The 19,436-nt window shown below is 38.4% G+C and overlaps 1 protein-coding gene and 1 long non-coding RNA gene across 2 annotated transcripts in view; both read left to right on the forward strand.

Annotated features, from left to right (window-relative positions):
- Positions 1–40, forward strand: part of LOC148716554 (uncharacterized) — a 3,753-nt gene extending 3,713 nt beyond the window's left edge. Inside the window, exon 2 of the long non-coding RNA XR_015995662.1 lies at positions 1–40. This exon is cut by the window's left edge and continues 506 nt beyond it. This is a non-coding gene — a long non-coding RNA (uncharacterized LOC148716554).
- A 4,392-nt stretch (positions 41–4,432) lies between these two features.
- LOC111334390 (sialin) lies at positions 4,433–19,249 on the forward strand. The gene is made up of 10 exons (XM_022940110.2): positions 4,433–4,788; positions 6,890–6,923; positions 7,738–7,937; positions 8,633–8,720; positions 11,939–12,034; positions 13,008–13,144; positions 14,247–14,396; positions 15,358–15,490; positions 15,697–15,941; positions 17,188–19,249. The coding sequence occupies exons 1-10, from the start codon at positions 4,525–4,527 to the stop codon at positions 17,425–17,427; spliced, it is 1,587 nt and encodes a 528-aa protein (XP_022795845.1). The 5' UTR covers positions 4,433–4,524; the 3' UTR covers positions 17,428–19,249.
- The last annotated feature ends 187 nt before the right edge of the window (positions 19,250–19,436 follow it).

Here is a 19,436-nt window from a genome sequence, read left to right on the forward strand (position 1 = left end):
AGAAGCATTTTGTTTGTGGAATAAAACAATTATTGCATTATCAATAACTTCTCAGGGCCTACGATCTCATTTTCAAAGGTCAAGATCCTCTTTCCAGGGACGCTTTGAAAGTTGTCCTTTTTGTCACAAGTTTACGACAGTGAGCAACGTTTTGATTGGGATGAAAAAACTTTGTCAATAGAGCGGTATAAACTGTCTTTAAAAATGCTTTCAGTAACCATATGTTATGAACTTAAAAACCAAGATCGAACGAATTCAAGAGGTTGTAAACTGTTTATAATCTCTTGACAGTTCTGATCTGATGTCACCTGCCTAAGTCTTTACATTCCCGGTTAACCGCCTCCCGGTTAGCTCAATTGATAGAGCGCTGGACTGATGTGCGGGAGGTCGAGGGTTCGAGCCCCAGCCGGACTAACACTCAAGGTCTTAAAATAATTGAGAAGAATATGCTGCCCTTCTATAACATCAAGAAATGGTTTAGATATTCTAGTCTTCTCGGATAGGGACGAATAAATGGAGGTCCCGTCTCCTGCAGGGTTAGGGGTAGGAGACGTTAAATTCCCACGAACGAGATTACTGTGTGATGGATGTCCTCCCCTGGGGTGGGATGGGTGGTTGTTGTCTTGCGATTATATGAGCCTCTGGCTCGGGCAATATGGGCAACCATGCCCCACGCAAAGACATTAAACTTGATTACAGGATTCCCCAGGACTTCACAACTCCCCGCACCCCCACCCCCACCGTCGACCTTTTACAAGTAGCAGCAGGAGGCATAATGGGCAAGATGAAACAAACAAACTAAAGCAAGGAAACAAGACAAGTTGTATTCTTCTTATGTTTAGTTGCGTCTGGCTATGTTGGGATAACGCACGATATTCGTGTTATGTCTTTCTGGTTGCTGCGATTCAGGGGTTTTGGCACCGTCTTTGACTGGCTGGCTACTCTCGCAGGTTGACTCTCTTCATGTACATAAATTGTAACCATTTGATCGAAAGAAGTGACTACTTCTAACCAGAACTGCCTGGCATAATTTTGCCACGCCAGAGACAAAAATATCCCTAGCTAAGTTGAAGGGATTTGACCATGATTAATACTGGGTTAATACTGGGTTAATATTGGATTAATACTGGGCTAATACTGGATTAATACTGGTATAACAATTGATCGTGACGAGAGGATGAGCTCGTAGATAAAAGCCCTGTAAGGGTTGGTAGTAAGGGTGCTCGGTCCCAAATCCTCTGCTGCTACTTTATCAGACTGGAACAGTAGCATTCAGTCCAAAACTCTTTCAGGTTACAGGTTACGAATTACCCGTTGTGCTTCCATCTTCCAGTTCATCTTTCACAGACAGGGGATCAGTTCCCTGACTGACAATTCCCGGGATGTACTAGGGGTCCCTGGACTAGACGCGCACATTCTCAGTGCCGGTCGCGATGTTTTAATTGTCTTGCCCAGTGTCCAAATTTGCCGCATTTGAAAAAGCAGAAGAAGTCAAGAAATGGTTAGATATTCTAGTCTTCTCGGATAGGGACGAATAAATGGAGGTCCCGTCTCCTGCAGGGTTAGGGGTAGGAGACGTTAATTTCCCACGCACGAGATTACTGTGTGATGGATGTCCTCCCCTGGGGTGGGATGGGTGGGAAAAGGTGAGGTCGTTACATGGACTAAAGCGGCTGCCAGTGGCGCCTGATAATGCTGACGTCCGATCTCAACCTTAGTAAAAATTATTGTAAGCGCATTGAGATTCTTAAATGCGTATTAAGAACGTTCATTATTATTATTATTATTAAGTGTCTCTACGGCCTGAAAGGTAAAGGCAATGACGAAAACTGTGGTAAAAGGGATGTGGGGGGAGGGGGGAGGGGGGAGGGGCGTAAACCAGAAAGATGAATAAACTGTATGGAACCGCAAGCGTGAATGGGACTCAAGAGCCAGCGAAGAGTATAAGTACTAATAGCTGGCCAATAAGGAGATAAATGTAAGACAGAATGTACAATAGTGGGTGCGGCAGGTGTGAAACGAAAACAACTACAACTGATTACTTGGAATAACAGCGGAAAATACATAAACTGTTGGCTATTCGGTCAAATAACTGTAGATCCAGTCGAGGATTTGTCCTCTTATTGCATAATGATGAAGCTTTTTAAGCAGTATACGATGATCAATAGTATCAAAGGCTTTAGAGAGATCAGGAAAAACTCCAACAGTTGTTTCTTTAAACAACAACAAACATATGAAACATATGTGTGAACTGCGGTTACGAGACGTATATGAGAACGATCCTTCGCAGTAAAGCACTATTTGAGCAATAGTGAAAATCAGACCTGAAAAAAATTTCAGGCCTGTACGGGATTCGAACCACTGACCTCTGCGATACTAGTGCAGCGCTCTACCAATTGAGCTAACAAGCCAACTGGGAGCAGGCCATCAAATTAATTCGATATAAACCCGTAGATGATAAATCAAACAACAACAAACATATGAAACATATGTGTGAACTGCGGTTATGAGACGTATATGAGAACGATCCTTCGCAGTAAAGCACTATTTGAGCAATAGTGAAAATCAGACCTGAAAAAATTTCAGGCCTGTACGGGATTCGAACCACTGACCTCTGCGATACTAGTGCAGCGCTCTACCAATTGAGCTAACAAGCCAACTGGGAGCAGGCCATCAAATTAATTCGATATAAACCCGTAGATGATAAATCAAACAACAACAAACATATGAAACATATGTGTGAACTGCGGTTATGAGACGTATATGAGAACGATCCTTCGCAGTAAAGCACTATTTGAGCAATAGTGAAAATCAGACCTGAAAAAAATTTCAGGCCTGTATGGGATTCGAACCACTGACCTCTGCGATACTAGTGCAGCGCTCTACCAGTTGAGCTAACAAGCCAACTGGGAGCAGGCCATCAAATTAATTCGATATAAACCCGTAGATGATAAATCAAACAACAACAAACATATGAAACATATGTGTGAACTGCGGTTATGAGACGTATATGAGAACGATCCTTCGCAGTAAAGCACTATTTGAGCAATAGTGAAAATCAGACCTGAAAAAAATTTCAGGCCTGTACGGGATTCGAACCACTGACCTCTGCGATACTAGTGCAGCGCTCTACCAGTTGAGCTAACAAGCCAACTGGGAGCAGGCCATCAAATTAATTCGATATAAACCCGTAGATGATAAATCAAACAACAACAAACATATGAAACATATGTGTGAACTGCGGTTATGAGACGTATATGAGAACGATCCTTCGCAGTAAAGCACTATTTGAGCAATAGTGAAATATCTCATATACGTCTCATAACCGCAGTTCACACATATGTTTCATATGTTTGTTGTTGTTTGATTTATCATCTACGGGTTTATATCGAATTAATTTGATGGCCTGCTCCCAGTTGGCTTGTTAGCTCAATTGGTAGAGCGCTGCACTAGTATCGCAGAGGTCAGTGGTTCGAATCCCGTACAGGCCTGAAATTTTTTTCAGGTCTGATTTTCACTATTGCTCAAATAGTGCTTTACTGCGAAGGATCGTTCTCATATAGTTGTTTCTTTGTTGTCTATAGAAGAAGCGATGTTATTTACCAATTGAATTAAGGTCATAGAGGTGGAGTGATGTTTGCGAAAACCAAACTGGTTATCGCCCAAACGATTGAAGTCCGTTAGATATTTATAAATACGATTATAAACTACTCTTTCATAAAGCTTAGAGAAGGCTGGAAGAATGGAGATAGGCCTATAATTTTCTTTTCTTTCTAGATCACCAGATTTGAACATGGGAAGAGTTGAACTTGTATTCGGAAATTTCGCTTCCTCTGCGCTTAAAGGACTTCGGTTCTTCTCTTCTTGACTTCTCGTCTCAGTTGTTTGTTAGCAGCTTCGGCGATCGCTCTCTTTAAATTTTCGGCGGAATTAGTCACTAGTTACTAGTGAGTCAGCAAAGCTCTGTTGTTCTGGGCTAAAGAATTGCTCATAAAATCGTAATTTTCTTTTCAAAAGTGAGCCCCAGTTCCAACGTCATTGAATTAAAGGGGAGTATAAGTTTTCTCACCATCACAAGCCTCAAGCGGTGAGGTGGGTAAATAAGCTATACCAATGAATTGTTCGCTATTTGTTTAAGTCCTCTTTGGGGGATCAGGTTGATAATCAGAATCCTCCGGGCCACACCTTACCCTTCCTTCGCAGAAGACAAATAATGAGCAGTTCTTTATCAAAATAAACCTGAAGGAAAAAACTCAACTAACGGGTAAAAGAGCAGTACCGTGCGTGTGCCACTGTCAAAATTCAATTTATTTAAAGTCAATCTTATCAATTTCATGCACCTTAAAAGATACCACACAGTAGCCATACCTGGCGCCGGATATGTCACGCACGACTGTTTACATTTCTCTGACCGTGACGTGCAGGTCACGAGTTACTGTCAAATGCGTTCTGAAATGCAAGCCTGAGGGAAACGGAAATTCAAGCAGTTTCTAGTTCAGATATTACACATGCTTACGTTTTCTAATGGCCGACGACTCACCTCCTACAATTTCCTCTCTGGACAACTACTGCCACAGGTCTTCTCGCCGTGATTCTGAAGGATTTTATTTGCCTTGCCGGTACGTGCTTGCCGTGTTGTCTTGCTCTGGTTTTTGTGTTGTGTATCTTCTGAGGGTGAATTTGAGTGTGGCACTGGTTGCAATGGTTAACTCAACTTATGCAGATGCAAAAGCTACCGCAAACAACCCCGAATGTCGAGGAAATTTCGCAAACGTGACTCGAGTTAAGGTACAGAGTAAGCTTTTATGTCCTTGTACCTTAGACTTTGTTTCGAACAAACAGTATTGAAAGCGTTCACTTTACTGACCAGCAGTAACCGTTGAAATCGGCCCTTGAGCGATTAAATAATTCTTGTGAGATAGTGCAATCCTTAAAGGGAGAAAACATTTTTATGATAATAAGAATGGGATTTAGCAAGGGACATTTCATAAGGTGGCTCTTCTTGTCCACCACCACTTTCGGTTCAAAGTGAAATTTAAAATGTTGGTTTTTGTGGAGGCAAGAAAACCAGAGGACCTAGAGAAAAAGAGGAGAACCAAAAACGAAACTCAACGGAGCAACTTCGGAATACCACTATTGAACTTTAACAAATCGATTGCTCTCGTGCTCCCGAAGTAAAAAATAATTAAAAGAGAGGTCAGTTAAACTATGCTCCCGCAGTCCCGTGCTCCCGGAGCCGAAGAATAATTAGATGAGAGGTCAGCAAAACTATAGTGCTCCCTCGGTTCCGCGCTCCCGATGTCAAAGAATAATTAAAAGATGGGTCAGTTAAACTAGTGCTCCCGCAGTCCCGCTCTCCCGATGTCAAAGAATAATTAAAGGATGGGTCAGTTAAACTAGTGCTCCCTCACTCCCGCTCTGTTAAAGGATGGGTCAGTTAAACTAGTGCTCCCGCAGTCCCGTAGTCCCGTGCTCCTGATGTCAAAGAATAATTAAAAGATAGGGCAGTTCAGGTGGCTGAACACAGTTTTTGATACCTGTGTTTCTTTCACCATTTTCTCTAACACCCTTGATCTCTCGGTTAAGCTGACATATGTGCCATTGCCATGGCAACATGAATAAATATAAACAGGCCTTTAAAATTGGTTTTGTTTATTTGTAGAAAATCTAGTCACTAGATTTTCTTTATAATATGCATGCGACGAGCTTCTAACATTACAAGTTAACACCATTTTGCTGACAATTTAACAGAGAGATCTTTAATTATTCCTTGTTGAAGGTTCACTCGATTATCTAGAGTTTCCTTTGTTAATAATCAATTTTTTCAATGCTCCAGTTACTTATTTCCTAAAGTATTTTCGTGCCAAATTTTGCAGAATTCTAATGAGTGGTTCACAAGAAATAGGCGTATTTCTGAGAAAGCAATTTTCCATTCAATCACAATTTTTTACTTACAATGCATGCGCTGCATTTAATTGGGTTCTCTCGGTAACGATGAAAAAGCCGAGGATTTCTGGGTTCTTTGCACTGTTAACTTTTCTTACATGTCTTTGTCACAAAAGATTAAAGCCCTCAATACACTGCACCAACTATAGAGAAAATAGCACAGATAGTGCGGATATGTGTTGAGTAAATAAAATGATCGCTCTATTGACCACATGTTTGTTTTTTGCAATCCTTGTGCATGTGCTGAATTGCATCAGCAAAAGCACGCACAAAAACTGTTCAGCCACCAGAGCTCCCGCAGTCCCGCTCTCCGATGTTGGTTCAATTTAAGAACGAAGATTACATATTTGAATTTGTTAGCTCACTTGCCTGTGAAGTTGAAATGCGCAGTGATATCCAAATTGAATTACACTTGAAGAACAGGGAATTAAGATATGACTTTTTCAGTTGCAATTTGAATTTCGGTTGACTGAAGAACAAAGAATAAAATATTTGAATGTGTGGGTTTTGTTTAATTTGGTGACTTCGTAACATCAGCACCAGGAATCAAACCTGAGCCACAGTGGGGGGAAGCAAGGGCTCTCACCACTGTGCCATCCTCCCTCCCCCCTCCCCCAAGTGTGTTTAGATGAGAGTAGGTGAACGTGGTAATGTGATGACTCATGCTTTCGGAATATTTTATAAAAGTATAGAGGACTTTTTTCAATAATCTGATCATTCCAGGGGTTTCAGTTTTACCCAAACCCTGTACTGCCAGTCTGGGCTGCGTAACATTTTTGAACTCTCCCACTATCCTGAGTGTTTAGATGAGGCTATAAAATTATACACAAAAAAATTCCTTTATTGCTTAACAGTAAATTGGCGGAGAGATATATTATTTATTAAAGAGTAGTATGTTGCCTGAAATACATTGGATGTTTCAAAATCAAAATTTGTCTTGCAGGTTGGAGAATTTAAGTGGGATCAAGAGACACAAGGTATATCCAGATTGTAACATTTTCCTGTTAAGCTAATACTGGTAATTATCATTATCATCATCAGCATCTTCAAGACCTTGGATCTGTATGGTCAGTTCTTCCAAATACATGATCTATATCTTTACCCAAGGCATGTAAACCTTTGTCTTAAGTAAAAACAATAGGTTTGCCATGAATGAAATCCTTGGTTTGTTTACCCATTCCCCAACCTGGAGCACTATCCATTGCAATGGTTATATATTAAATATACAAATTCTGTGTTTTGTCACCCTTTGCTTTGGATGGGTGGCGAAGTCAACTGTAAGTTGTTCTAAAATTGGATAATTCTTGTCAGTACATGTGTATACTAAAATGGTGGATAGCATTGAAAAGATGCAGTCCCTAATTGACTACTCAAACTCTAATTACCCTTTTGACATTTCCCTCCAAACATCATGTATGGAACTTATGCCTGAAAATATTGTAATAAATTGTTGCAGAAATGAATGAGTTAAAAAGAATCCTTTTGTGATCTTTTATCTCACGGTTTTAGTGTATACAAAACAGCTATTCACCTCTGTCAGTGTTGGGTGTCTTGCAGTGGATATTAATTGTTCCCTCACTGCTTTACAGCTCTGTAAATATCCACCGCTTAAGCCACCACCACTTAATGGGTGAATAGTTGTTAACTATACACTGTGGATGTTATATCCACTCAGGTAAACTATGATGGGAAATCATTTATTTTATTCCTGATAGTTTCAAGAAGCAGGCTAAACATACCCATCTGGATTTCTTAAATCATGGGGTTGATTTATTTTTTTTTCTTTTTCAGGGCTTATCCTCGGTGCATTCTTTTATGGTTACATAGTCACACAACTTCCAGGAGGTTGGTTAGCATCCCGTTATGGTGGGAAGTATGTGTATGGCTGTGGAGTCCTTTTGACATCAGTGGCAGCAATGTTTACTCCAGCTGCTGCTTATCATAGTGTTGCAATGTTAATTTTGGTCAGAGTGGTGGAAGGTCTTGGACAGGTATAATATGAAATACACTGGTCTCTCCAACAGCCTGAATGAATTGCATCTTTGTTATGAATTATGAATTTTTTAACATTATTCACTCAGCTGAGCCCTTCTTTAAAGCACTAGCTATATGGGAGAAATGAAAAAAAAAAAAAAAATGAAAATTGGCACAACAATTGAGGGAGAGGATGGTTGCTCACTACAGATCCATGAGCCTCCATTGGCAATTATGGGATATTTGGATTAAAAATTGTAAGGATGCAGGATACTTGAAGAAAAAAATTGGTGCATACAGAATATTTAAAACAGGGATTCCGAGAAATCAAACTGGAATTATAGGCTGGGATACAAACTACAGGAATTAATAGGATATGGCGATATTTTGGTCAAAGATTAAAAGGATATGGGATACTCAGATCCCCCCCTAATAGGGTCCCATCAACAGAATTAATCTGTCCTGGTAATCCTTTAAACAGTTGGGTTTGATATTGATTAGAAACTCTGTTCAAACAGCAGATTGTTTGCTTTGTGAAACTGAGTAAAAAATGTGATATCCTGATAACGTTATCTGACTCTTCTGCATTCTCTTACATAGAGTTTTGGTTGTAAAAAATTATATATATATATATATCGCTTCCCTAAATGATTCATTATGAAAAATAAATATTAAGCTGTGTACATTGTAAACATGTTGATTTTTATTGTAGGGTGTGACATTTCCAGCCATTCAAGCCATGTGGGGTTGTTGGGCTCCGCCTTTAGAGAGAAGCAAATTGGCCACCATTTCTTCCTCAGGTAATAGCTGCTTTAAATGTAGAGTCTCCTTGAGGGAAGTCAGGAAAAACTTAAGTTTAATGTGGAGTTTTGTTCTAATGAAGTCTCTCTTATGATCAAACTAAAGGTCTAATGAAACATGTAGTTATGATTGTGAAACAAAGCTGTTGCACGTTTTCTGCTCCTTACTAACGAGACAAATTCTGACTACACTCAGGCGAGATATTCAATGTGAAAGTTTATTTAGGATGAGCCGCTGCCAGTCTTGTAGTGTGTGCATTGTACTTGTAGTATACACATCCTATATACAATCTGCAATGCATTGCAAGTATTCACTGAAACTGAAGGGTTCTACAAAATAGCCTGTGCTACTCCAGATATGAAAAACCACCAAAAAGTGCTCTTTAGAAGTAGCCAAAAGATTTGTGGAGACGTATTCCTCATCTAATGCAGCAGCATGATACCCAGTGGAAACCTGTAACTAACCTAGTCACACTACTAATCACACAGAAAATTCAATGAAAGTTGTGATATTTTACAGAGAGTGTAAAACAAAATAACAGTAAATAAGAAAAAAGGAAAGTGGTCAAACCTGACCGACCTAGAATGACTTGATTTTCCTGTAAAAGGCTTATAAATAATCTGAAACTACCATGATTCCACACGAACCTCTTCAACGTACCATCAGAACATTAATTTCTGACTAATTCGTTCCTATGTCACTCAAACGTCAGATCAGAAATTACATTTTCTGTCGAATGGTTTCCAACAAAACAAATCCAAATTGTTGTTTTTTATACCCTTTACACCTTAACATCATTTTCCATATTCTCTATACTGATCTCTATGCAGAACATAAGGTGCATGCTACAGAACAAGGAAAATGTGTTTAACCTGCAAGAGCTTATTTAGTTGATGATCATCTCTTTTATTCTGGTGATGTTAATGTGTAATTCAGGGGCAACATGGTAAGGAGAAAAAATAGAATTATAACATAATCAAAGTAAAGCGCGCACTCTGATTGGTCAATTTAGCGTCTCCCATTTGCCCATGGGTGTACGCTGCTGACGTGAGCAAATGCAAAGACTACTTTTCTGTGTGCACTTGTTTTTTCTGGTCGTGTATGATTTGTTAAATAAAAGGGAACTCTTTAGCTACAATGTATCAATGTTATGTTATAAAACAAATGGTAAACACCACACTGTACACTACTGAGTTATGGATGCACTTGGGAGGTTTGCTAAGCACTCAAGAAGCTAGAGTCGCTCTCGGCTATCGCCTCGAGCGACTCTTACGCTTTTTTCGTGCTTAGTAACCTCCCACGTGCATTCATAACTCAATAGTGTACGCTGTGGTGTTTACCATTTGTTAATTAAACCAATCACTCCGAGGGGTTAAAGGGCTAATTTGAATTTTGAATTTTGTGGCCAGCTCTTTTTACTTTGCAGTATAAAAATCATTTTTCCTCTCAGTGAAATATAACTTTCAAAATCTTTTACACCACGGTCACAAAGATAAAGGAAAACTCTTTCAATAAGTTTATATTTTCAGATTGATGTAAATGAGATGCTTCTTTTGTTCATGGTTCATTAATAAACCATGAACTGTATATAGGGTAGCTATATACAGCCATTGATCTCTCCCATTTTAAGTGGAATGCCAGGTGACCCTAAAAGCTGGAATGGTGGAAAGGTGGGATGGCGGAAAATGACCTGAAATCCTAAAACATGGAATGGCGGAAAATGACCCCAAATCCTAAAACATGGAATGGTGGAAAATGACCCCAAATCCTAAAACAAATTGAAATGGTGGAAAATGACCCCAAATCTTAAAACACAGACAAAGAATTACACTTCCCTTTCAGGAAGGGCAATTTGAACGCCATAGAGTTGATGATTTGCAACTTGTTGAGGAACAGAAGAAATCCATCAAACGAATTCATTTGGTAATTAAAAATAGCCTCTTTTTTGTCCAGAGAATGTATTTCTTCTGCTGATATATAATCCGTAAACTTCATAGTAGGATGGTGGTGTTTTGGACACCTGGTCATGAAGAAATTCTTTAAATTCTTCTTGACAGCTCCCTTCTGCTATCTTTCTTTTGTCTTTTCATGCCATGAGAAATTCCCACACGCATGACCCCATGCAAACCTCTCTTCACCTAGTGTTACTCAAGGCCCAAAACTTATTCGTGGATGAAGAAACACTTGTATTGAAGCGCTGGTAACAGGGGCTGGCTCTCACACTAGTCTAAGTTTGGAGCTGAGGCTGAATGTTGTTATATTTTGAGAAGCCTGAAAAACGTTTCTGTGATGTTCTCACACTTACAAGCATACGAGATGTTATTGTCTCATTAAATCAATGCAGACATGACCAGGAAACATATGTTACAATTGTTTATTTTAATGTGGTATGTCAAGTTAGATTTCCCGTGCAACTTTTTATGCCGCGACTAAAACTCATGGCAAATTTAGCATAACAAAAGGTAACTAAACAGGTTTACAACATGAAAACGTGGTTCTCTTTCATGTATAATGTTCATTATTATTCATACCACTCGGTAAAAGAAAAAAAAATTAATAACACTTAATTTTAGTCATGTGCGTTATCATTGTGGGGATGAATTAGCCAAATGCTTGAGTGTCTTCTTACGTAATTCGTGCAACATGCCCTGACATCTGTTCCATGTTTTAGAATTTGGGGTCATTTTCTGCTGTCCCGTGTTTTAGGATTTGGGGTCATTTTCTGCTGTTCCATGTTTTAGGATTTGGGGTCGTCATTTTCTGCCATTCCATGTTTTAGGATTTGGGGTCATTTTCCGCCATTTCGCTATTCCACCATTCCATTGTTCCACCGTTCTGGCTTTTAGGGTCGCCCTGGAATGCCTGTGGTAGACCATGAAAAAAAAAATTTGCCAGAGTGCCGTCATAGTTAAATATGGAAACTAGCCACTTGATTGTGAGCCAAATACTCCTGTTTTTCACTGGAATTAAGCCCTCTTGGCTGGGGTTATCAAGTTGTTAACTTTCTTTTTCTTCTCTTTATTTTTGGGATTTTGTTCCAGACCTGTAGCTTGAAGAGTCAGCATAAAATTTGTTATTTTCCATGTAAAACCAGAGTGACTGTAACACAATGCATCCAACATGTATGTTGGTGCCTCCAGGTGTTTTACTGAATTAAAGTTTAGTTGGAACAAATTAATATATTCAATATAATTTCAATACTTATCGTTTGATCCAGGCCTTAGCCTAGGTACAATACTTGCAATGCCAATATCTGGGTTATTGTGTGCATCAAATCTCTGGGGAGGATGGCCATCAGTATTTTATATCTTTGGTGAGTCAACATAAAAATTTAATGTAAAGAAGCTGGAATTAAATAAGTTACTTCTCCATTCCATGTTATGTGATTGTATGACCACACTGCCAACATTCTCTGTTTATGATTATACCTTTCAAATATATCTGATAAACAGGTACTTATTTCAAGAAGGATTGATTTATTTATATAAAAAATAAGGGGTGGTTATTAATTACTTTTTTACTTGTTTAAGAATTACATCTGTGTGGGTATAGAGCTTTAAGCCTTTTTCTCAACCGTCAGTCATCAGCCACAAGGTTGGAATGCTGGTCCATGGGGCCTGGGGCCCGTTTCTCGAAAGTCCCGGTAACTTAACGGACCCGAAGCCATGTTTTAAAATCGAAATTTAAAGGAATTAGGGAAGCAGGTTCTGGCACCCAAAACAAGTCCTTTTTGTTTCTTTAACTGATAGTTTTATGGTATCATTTTCAAAACTTTTGAAATCCCCATCTTAAAAGAAAGCATAACAGCTTTACGGGTCTGTTAAGTTACCGGGACCTTTGAGGAACGGGCCCCAGCACTGAATTGGACTTCAGACTACCAGGCTATATTGGGCTGTGGGGTTAACTGCAGGCTATTGGCTGTAACTGCTTTTACCAATTTAACTCCCAAGATAAAATTAGTAATTCTTCTCACTGCCTGCCAATACCATTCTTATTATGTTAGTTTGGAGAATTCGGTATCTGATCAACTTGTAATCCTCTAATTGATATTTTTTTCTATATTCTTATCACTTGTCTATTTGATGTTTAAATTATTGATATTGTTAGGAGAAATTCAGTCTCAGTCACTCTTGGGAGTTAAAAGGTTGAATTGTGAGGCTGTTACAAGATGTCTTCCTTAATGTCCTCATCATAGTTTTTTAATGGAAGTGCTTAGATGAATTTTATGGCATCTTAGATAACAGAAACATTGGTAATGAAGTAAATTGTTTTCATTTCATGTTTAGGTGCCATTGGTATTTTATGGGCTATTGTGTGGCTACTGTTAACTCATGACAGACCTGAAAACCACCCCAGAATATCAGCCAAGGAAAAAGAGTACATACAGTCAAGTATAGGGTCTGGGGAGGATGCCCAAACAAGGGTAAGGGTTAAAAATGAGTTAACTAAAAATTACTGTTTTTGTGTGTTTTATTTTGTGTGATGCTTACATCATCATAAGTATTTGGTGGGCAACCATATGGGGCCTGGTAAAATGAAGGAGTAACATCATGCATGTTTTCAGGAGTTACTGAAATTGTTTAAATTTCTTCCTAAAATGCATATTTTTTCCCCAAAGTTTTCTTGGTTTAAATTCTCCCAATAAGTTTGATGTTTATATTTCCTTTTTTTCCCCACGGTATAATAATTGTCACAAGAAAATCTAGTTTTAAGAAAATGAAAACTGAATTGGTTTCAATTGTAAAACATTGCACTAAGGAATTCTATGATAACTGATTCAGCCTCTGAGAGATTATTTTTCACATTATAATGTAAGGAGGAACATACCAAGTAAACCCTTAACACCAGCTTAACCACCTTAGGATCTTGCAAAACTGCATCCCTAATGTCCCCCACTTCTTTCATTTTTTAAATCTGTTTATACCACTCAATACGGCATCTCCGTTACACTGGTCCAAAACTTTGGAATTCTTTATCTATTGATGTTAGAAAATCAAGCCATTTTCCAGTTTTTTTCGACACAATATCAAGAATTCTGTGATTAATGGCTACAATACTATTATTAGTGATTCCTAATGTTTTACAATCATATTATCTTTAACTACTATTTAACTGATGAAGTAATACTTTTTATCTAAAAAAACTATTTTGTATCTATATTGCTTCCACTCATATTCTTGTTTTGGGTCACCTACTCGGTTAGTTCCACGAACTATTTAGGTACGGGGTGTCTCAAACTCTGCACATGCAATGAACCTACAATTGAAAATTTCTTTTCCTTCACAATCTCTTGATTTTTTATATTTAGAACACTAATTTGTATTTATTTAATTATTATTCTAGGTGAGTTTAAATAAAAATTGACTTGACTTGACTTGACTCAGCTGTGACTAAAAGTGGGACTGGAATGTGGGACTGGGACGTAGGACATGGGACCCAAGGATTTGGGGACGCTGGGACTTGGGGATGTGGGATGCAAAATCACCAAAAATTATTCAGCCTGTTCTTTCAATATTTTCTTTCAGAAATATAAAACTCCTTGGTTGAGGATTTGTAGCTCACCAGCTGTCTGGGCCATTGTTGTTGCAAACTTTTGTGACAACTGGGGCTTCTACACTTTTCTCACTGGTTTACCATCTTATCTAAAAGAAGTTCTGGATTTTTCAATTACTGAGGTAAATATTCTCTATCATTCAGAAATTAGGTGAGAAATTTATTTCAATTGGTTTGATTTATTGCAATCACAAGTTGTGGACTAGTGAAGTTTAAGGAGGTTTTAAAAAATTTGATGAATGATAACAACCAGAAATGGAACTCTTTATTCGGTGCTATAAGACAACTATGCCATTTCCTGTATGCAGGATCTCAATTGGTCACCATATTACTCTAGCAAAACCAAGTTGTGGGTGTCTTAAAACTCCCATAATCAAAGTTTCTGAGCAATAGAGAAGGAAAGGATAAAAAGGGGAAGCATCTGCACATCAAACAATTAGTCGTAAAAAAAGGAATTATTTAATTAAGTTAAGTACTAACTGTTTTGAGCCGCCAAAAGAGGGTATATGGAGGTATAATTAGGGAGGAGGCAGTTAGAGTATATTGTATACATGCAATCTCTCCACTTTACATGGAAATCTGTAGATCAAACATGTGTTAGCTCTGTTGAGAAAAGAGATGCAGATTTACAGCTCATCTGAAGAATTTTTGCAAGACAAAAACCTGCCTAACAAGGGGCTGGTTGGTCTGAGTCCCAGGCTCCAACACACGCATACATGTTTGATCTAGAGAGGTGTACATCTCTACCAATTACAGGTGTGTGGGGTGAAGGGCTGTGCTGTGCTTTTTTTTAAAAAAAAAATTAATTATAAGATGAACTACAAGTTAGAATGGATTGTACTTGTCCCCTAGAGCATGGATAGTTCCACTCCTCAGCTTATGGTGGGAGCAGGGGATACTGCAGTGATGAGAACTCTAACCTTTAAGCTTCCTCTTTTGTTGGCATGCATAGGTTTAGGTTTGATTCCCAAGTTCTCACCCAAAGGAATTAATGTATAGGGCTGGCATACTGATATCATGATGTAAAGAGTTGAGCCCATATTTTGTTCAGACTACGAAACAGATGAGACATTTTTGTTTCAGAATGGCTTTGTGTCTGCTCTTCCATACATACTGAGTTTCATAGGTACTGTAGGCGGTGGCCAACTTGCAGATTGGCTACGTTACAACAGGATATTAACAACTGGAGAAGCCAGGAAAGTATTTTGCAGTGCTGGTAAGTTAAAAGTGGCAGTTGGTTTCACCTCATTTAAAACTTTGCATTCTATGTCTATCCCTACATATTTTAATTATCGCAAACTATGAAATCAACAAAAACAGATGGAATTGCACTAAATGTATTCATAATGTACCAGTGTTATGTTGCCTATCGATAAATCTTGAAAACCACCTTAAAAAAGTATGACATGTCACTATCCACAGGTTTCCTGATTCCAGCATTTCTTTTGGTGTCCACAAGCTATGTTGGATGTGATAACACCAGCCTTGCTGTTGTACTCTTTACAATTGCATTAGGAGTACAATCTTTCAACTCAACCTCTTATTCTGTCAACCACTTGGATATTTCACCCAGATTTGCTGGTATTCTGGTAGGGATAACCAACGCATTTGGTACAATTCCTGGTATTGTTGGACCCTATGTCGTAGGATATCTTACAAACAATCAGGTAAATAAATGTTGTTTATTTACCATAACATTTATTTATGGTGAGTTTATTTGGTGTAATTATGTTTATATGTCTATGGTAGCTGTTTGCACTTGGTGTGGGCTGGGCCAAAAGTCCTTTTGGTTACAATCTTTAAGTATTTGGAGCTCCTCAGCAGGTGAATTCTCCTTGTAATACACCTAGTAGTGGACTCCCTCCTTCAACCCACTCCCCAAGAGTTATGTCTTGAGCATGAGGCATTGTATTAGTGACCCACATCTCTTCTTGTTTGAGTGTCATTCTGCTGTTTTTTCTGCTGAATGGCCCATTGTTATAAATCTGGTTGGAGATAAGTGTGCATTGGAAAGCAATGAAGCACTGCCCTTTCCTACAAATTAAATGTAATTAACCTGCTGGCAAACAGTAAAAAAATAAAAAAACAAAAAAAAAAAAAGAAATCACAAGCATTACAGAGCATTTTGGTGGTTGCTGTTATTTCCCATCCTGCCAATGTGTATTTGATTTTTAGTTGTATTTGTTGGAAAGGGCAGTGTTTCTTTGCCCCGGCTCTACCTCCTACCTCGTCTATGCCTATCCTGAAAAACAATTATTGATCTTGATGACTTGAATATTGTAAAACTGTCACACAAGGAGAAATAGAGAGTTCTGGGATGATGCACACTAGCTGCTGTATAGATCGAGTGTCATTCTGGCTGTGATGCCCTGCGATCTTTTAAATTACCAAACTTGGGCATTGTCTTTGTCACATGATTTTAAAACACTTGGGCATTAAGTTTGTCGCATGTTTTTAAAACACTTGCTGGACTTTATAAAGTAGGAACTTTGTATATGAGAAAGTGATTTGCAAACTGATCCTTGCCAAAGTCTGGACTTGGACCTTGACTAGAATTGGAAATTGCCAAATAAAGGTGGTGTGCAGGGTTTTCATTAACGGCCAGGCACTGGGAAAATTGGTTGGTTGTGAGGAAGGTTTTGCCCACCTGGTTTGACCATCTACTAGTTGATGAAAGTTTATCCAATAAAAAAAGTTCAGTTCAAAATGTTTTGCCCATTTGCGAAAACCAGTCGCCTTCCTGCCAAAAACATCTATGAATCAAACTGCTGGGTGTGGGGTAGGAATGAAGTTGTTAGCAAAAATTGAAAAAAGTTACCAGGTCCCCTCTCTCTCTATACTTACTTCTGTGGCCCTATATTTGCGAGCTGGGATCACTGCACTAAGATCTTTTGTTGCTGTTTTGTTTCTTAGCCAACAAGAGCACAGTGGCAGAAAGTATTTTACATATCAGCTGGAGTGTTTGTTTTTGGTTGGTTTATTTATTTACTCTTTGGAAGTGGTGAGCTGCAGTCATGGAACACTCCTTACAAAGATGTGCCAGTGCCTGTGGATATTCCAGGGGAGGCTAGGATACCAGCCATGGCTGACCACTATTCAATTAACCATGCTGACACTCGTGACAAAGATCATGCAATGCAAGCCTGTAGTTAGTGCTTTTTGTCCACAATTAGTTGATGGGACCAGATAGTATTAATTGTAAAAATAAGTTACCAATTTTTGACAATACTGCTAATTGAATGGGGTTTGACTTTGTTACACGATGAGAAAGCTATGTTAATGTGCAGGACTTCAAGGGAGTTCTAACCCATTCTTTTTTCTTCATGATGGTAAACATACACTGAACAGTATTATGACTATTCATCACAAACCACAGGGTTTTTTTTTCAGTTTCAATCCACCAATTTCAGTTAGTAACTTTGTAGATATTAATTTTTTGTTGTTGTTATTCCAGAGATAAAAGCAATGAAGCTTTAAATTTAGTTATGTTTTGAGGGAATTTTGAATTCTGAGTGGAGCCTGGGGACCATAATTATTTCTGATTGCTTTAAGATAAAGAATACTTGCATCACTTTTTTGCATATTATTAATTGAAATACCTCTGTGTAGGGTTAACTTAATAACCTTTTTGCAAAGCCAAATATTGAGGTATAACCATAGCTTAACAAATATTTCACATTTTGGTCAATATTCATGTGAGGATATTACAAATGAAGCACAATTGTAATCAACTTACATACATGTTGCACAGACATACTTTTATCACTCCAAAAGGGGTTTTCAGAATAAAGGTCCTTTTTTGTGATTAGGATACACATCCTTACAAATGAAGGTGAAATAAGAAAATTAAATGACCTCTCAGGTTGAAAACAATAATTCTTTATGAATTGTTTGAAATATTTCAATGTCCCCTTTGACTTGCATTGCAAGGCCTTAGTAATTCTAAAGTTTGATGCTTCTTAAAATGTTCTTTGTCCTGTGGTGGTTAATTCTGTACAGGGGAGTGTGAAGCATCCTGATATTCCATGTGGATCAATAAGTAATTTCAGCTCTCTGGATATGTTTGGAGATCAGGGTCTCTAGTGCACTTCCAGTTAAACATTGAAAGGCCATCATTGCCTGGTGGTAGTATAATTTCTGCCCAACTGGTAGCCACTTTAGATACTTAAGGATGGGGGAAACACGATCACGTATATATCTTATTAACCAAGCGCGAGGGCCATACTGGGAGAATATTGGCCTGAGGTCATGACAGTACGGACCGAGCGCAGTGAGGTCCGTACAAAAAAGACCAAGGGCCGATATTCTTCCAGTATGGCCCCGAGCGAGCCTGGTTAATAAGATATTTATTATACAACTGAAGTTCAAAAGGACACAAGCTCGGGACCATTCGGGACAGTGCCCGGTCCAATACTGAGAGAATATTGACCGGCAATAGAGCATTTTGATTGGTTGATTTTAGTTATTGGCCCTCTGACTGCCCGATTCATGTAATAATTTCTTTTATTGCTAAATGATGTGGCATGCAAAAATTCTGATGTTCAAGTAGGACTCAGTAGTTTTGCTCAAAGTTTGAACTGTTACAGTAGAATAGTTTGATAAAGACCAGGGAGTTGATTGGGATTGTCAGATTTTCCTAGTTTAAGACGTATGTTTACTTGATTTATCATTCCCATAATTAACTGGGCCATGCAGTTAGACACAGTAAAGGCAATATAATTATTATGTGTCAGAATAAGGTGTTAAAGAACTCCTAGATCCTTTGCTGATACCAAGAGTTGTAACTCCTTGTCCAGGGAATGTCAAGCAATAATCTTTCATTTTGGAGATCATAGCTCTACTGACAAAAATGTTTAGTTTCATTGGGGTTCATAAAGAGTTGATTTCCGAGGGTCCAATGACTAGTTATGCATAAATCTTCATTTAGTTCTACAGTTGCATTTGACTGATTTTGCAAATTAAAATTTAGAAACAATTTAGTGTCATCCACATGACACTACCTGTGGCTGTGCTTTGAGACACTTGGTTTTCAAAACTCCCTAGCAGAGGTTTGAACAGGCAATGCATAACTTTTAGCTTCCTGTACAAATATATTGGCTTCATCATGGGATACTTTTTCCATTTTTCCCATTTTCTCCTTTTTAAAATGAGATTGGCATTGC

This window comes from Stylophora pistillata, chromosome 14, assembly GCF_964205215.1.
Source record: "Stylophora pistillata chromosome 14, jaStyPist1.2, whole genome shotgun sequence".
Taxonomy (NCBI): domain Eukaryota; kingdom Metazoa; phylum Cnidaria; class Anthozoa; order Scleractinia; family Pocilloporidae; genus Stylophora; species Stylophora pistillata.

Bases quoted from the DNA above. Each gene is read 5' to 3' on its own strand.
- LOC111334390 (XM_022940110.2), top strand. From the start codon at position 4,525: ATGGCCGACGACTCACCTCCTACAATTTCCTCTCTGGACAACTACTGC. The intron at 4,789-6,889 runs GTACAGAGTAAG...TTTGTCTTGCAG, and splicing joins CAAACGTGACTCGAGTTAAG to GTTGGAGAATTTAAGTGGGA. The intron at 14,397-15,357 runs GTAAATATTCTC...TTTTTGTTTCAG, and splicing joins TGGATTTTTCAATTACTGAG to AATGGCTTTGTGTCTGCTCT.